Source organism: Canis lupus, chromosome 23, assembly GCF_048164855.1.
Source record: "Canis lupus baileyi chromosome 23, mCanLup2.hap1, whole genome shotgun sequence".
NCBI classification, from domain to species: domain Eukaryota; kingdom Metazoa; phylum Chordata; class Mammalia; order Carnivora; family Canidae; genus Canis; species Canis lupus.
Genome location: NC_132860.1, coordinates 21836671 through 21839711, shown reverse-complemented (window position 1 = coordinate 21839711; position 3041 = coordinate 21836671). Strand labels below are relative to the sequence as shown.

The 3041-nt window shown below is 41.5% G+C and overlaps 1 protein-coding gene across 1 annotated transcript; it reads left to right on the top strand.

The window, feature by feature from the left end:
- The first annotated feature begins 1507 nt into the window (after positions 1-1507).
- On the top strand, positions 1508-2467 carry LOC140615249 (olfactory receptor 56A3-like). The gene has a single exon (XM_072795167.1). The coding sequence runs from the start codon at positions 1508-1510 to the stop codon at positions 2465-2467; it is 960 nt and encodes a 319-aa protein (XP_072651268.1).
- Positions 2468-3041: the final 574 nt, after the last annotated feature.

The window sequence follows — 3041 nt, the reverse complement described above, 5'->3', positions numbered from 1 at the left end:
ACCTCTAAATGAAAAAGTGTGTCTATACCCAAAAAATAACACCACAGAGACTTGGTGCATGTACACAGATTTATCTACAATGGACATCATGATGTGAAGGATCCCAGAAAACTGGACCTTGCCTTTGCAAACCTACAGCCATGTGTTAGAATCCTTCACCTTTCATGTAAAGTAGAGGACCACTTCACTTTATTTATAATCCCTTTTCACCAGTCTATGGCCCACGTTACAGTGACTCAGCTAACCCTACCCTCTTTTCATAGTTTGAGCAAGATCCTGTCATTTGTTCTTATTATTGCTCATTGCCCCCGGAATGGGTTTTACTTCTACTTCCTGAGAGTAAGGACACTTTCTTTTTCAATACTGTGATCCTAGCACCTAATAGAATGCCAGGGGAGGAGGTTAAGTGATAAGAGAACATGACAACATTGAACTATCCCCAGAAGCAGAGGAATATGTACCTGGATCATTACATTTAAGATGGGAAAATAAAATACAAAAGGGGACGTACAAACTTTAAAGATACACTTCAACACCCGCACACTATTTCAAGCAGAACAATCGAATTTTCACAGCAGATATGGCTCTCACATAGCTATATAGATAGCTTCTTCTCCTTTTAAGGTTGTTAAGAACCCTACAAATCTGAAAACATATAGACGGGGGTGAATATGATAATTTGGGAGGATCCACATGTCCCTCCTTAGATGACTATTTAGGGATCATGAAGACTGATAAGCTTTATTACCAGAGTATCAGTTTTTAAATCTGTATTTAAAGCAACGTACTTCCAGAAAATCAGAATGGAGGTGGCATGAAGAACTAGGGACACATATCTGAGTCCCAATTTGGGCCTGGCTATGCCACTTATCTATGCATATTGTAAAGGTAAAATTGTCATGTAGTAGTCTATGTGGTCACTAAAGAATAAAAAACAGAGGGGATCCCTGGGTGGCGCAGTGGTTTGGCGCCTGCCTTTGGCCCAGGGCGCGATCCTGGAGACCTGGGATCGAGTCCCACATCGGGCTCCTGGTGCATGGAGCCTGCTTCTCCCTCTGCCTGTGTCTCTGCCTCTCTCTCTCTCTCTCTGTGACTATCATAAATAAATAAAAAATTTTTAAAAAAGAATAAAAAACAGAAAACATGTAAAACATACAAATTTGAGGAGAAAACTGTCAAAAAGTAGTTTACTAATTAATTCCTACTCTTTCATTTCTGCAAAGACTATACAATCCTATTAAAAATAAACTTTGATCAAATCAAACATGTATAAACAAATCATATTTCTTTAGGCCTCTATACTGCTTAAAGTGATAGGAGTATCCCAGGAACACGGCACAAACGATAAACAGGTGGATTCACATGGGTCTGGATGACCTGCTAGAACTCACAAGTTTCAGCTCAGCGAAGCAAATGGCTCTAAATCCATGTGTCTTGAATTAATAGTTCATTTGTATCCCAATTTTACAGATCACTAAAGGAAAACCGTAGAACTATTTGGCAAAATATGACAGCGCACCAAAATGGCACCACTTCAGTTGTGGTTTCCGACTTCCTCCTGAATTGTTTAGTCAGGTCTCCCAGCTGGAAGTTCTGGTTGTCCCTGCCCCTAAGCTTCCTCTTCCTCCTGGCCATGGGGGCCAATGGTGTTCTCCTGGTCACCATCCAGCTGGAGGCCTCTCTGCATGAGCCCATGTACTACCTGCTCAGCATCCTCTCTCTGCTGGACATCGTCCTCTGCCTGACTGTTATACCCAAGGTCCTGGCCATCTTCTGGTTTGATCTCAGGTCCATCAGCTTCTCTGCCTGCTTCATTCAGATGTACATCATGAATTGCTTCCTTGGCATGGAGTCTTGCACATTCATGGTCATGGCCTATGACCGCTATGTGGCCATCTGCCACCCACTGAGGTACTCTTCCATCATCACTGATCAATTTGTAGCTAGGGCTGCTATGTTTATTTTGGCGAGGAATGCACTTCTTACTATGTTCATTCCTATCCTCTCTGCCCAGCTCCATTATTGTGGAAAAAATATAATTGAGAACTGTATCTGTGCCAACCTCTCTGTGTCCAAGCTCTCCTGTGATAATGTTTTCCTTAACAGAATATACCAGTTAACTATAGCCTGGACTCTTCTGGGCTCTGACCTCGTCCTCATCTTCCTCTCCTACATCCTCATCCTAAGAGCCATTCTTAGACTGAAGGCAAAAGGGGCAGCTGCCAAAGCTCTGAGCACATGCGGCTCTCACTTCATTCTCATCCTCTTCTTTAGCACCATCCTGCTGGTTTTTGTTTTTACCCACATGGCTAAGAAAAAAGTTTCCCCTGATATTCCCATCTTACTTAATGTCCTACACCATGTAATTCCTGCAGCTCTCAATCCCATTGTCTATGGGGTACGAACCCAGGAGATTAAAGAGGGAATTAGGAAGTTACTGAGAAGGGTAGTAGAGAGATGCAAGTAATTGTACTCTAGCTTGACTTCTCTCAACCACAAATACTCAAAATCACTATTGGAAGGCAGGGACTTGGAGATAAAATTACAGTCCTAATCCTTTCTCTGGACATGCCTGAAGATATGAACTGTATGCTTTCCCTCCTACTTCCCCCAGCCTGATGCTGAAGACTGTGCATCACACCTCCTTGTATGCTCCTGATTAAATCCCTTTTAGAGTCAGTGTGATAGAAAATAAATACTCATTTAAAGATGTGTGGCTGATAGGAAGCATCAGTATTTACTGACAGTGCATTGACTTTAGAAAAGTAAAATGAGATTAAAAAGCAACTGTTAAAAAATATTGACAGTAACCATTATGCTTTAGTCCTTCCCTCAGGCATTCAAAGATATTTACTGAAAGTTATGGTATGTCCAGCACAGAACTAGAAAATGAGACTCTAACATACATAAATCTTGATCCTATTACCCAAAAAGGGCTGGTGGAAAACCCAAAAACATGTAATATCAATGTAGAAGGGTTAGGTTAAAATTTGTCAATAAGCCCAGAGGAGAGAGGAATTTGTTTGTGTAGGTGGGATTCC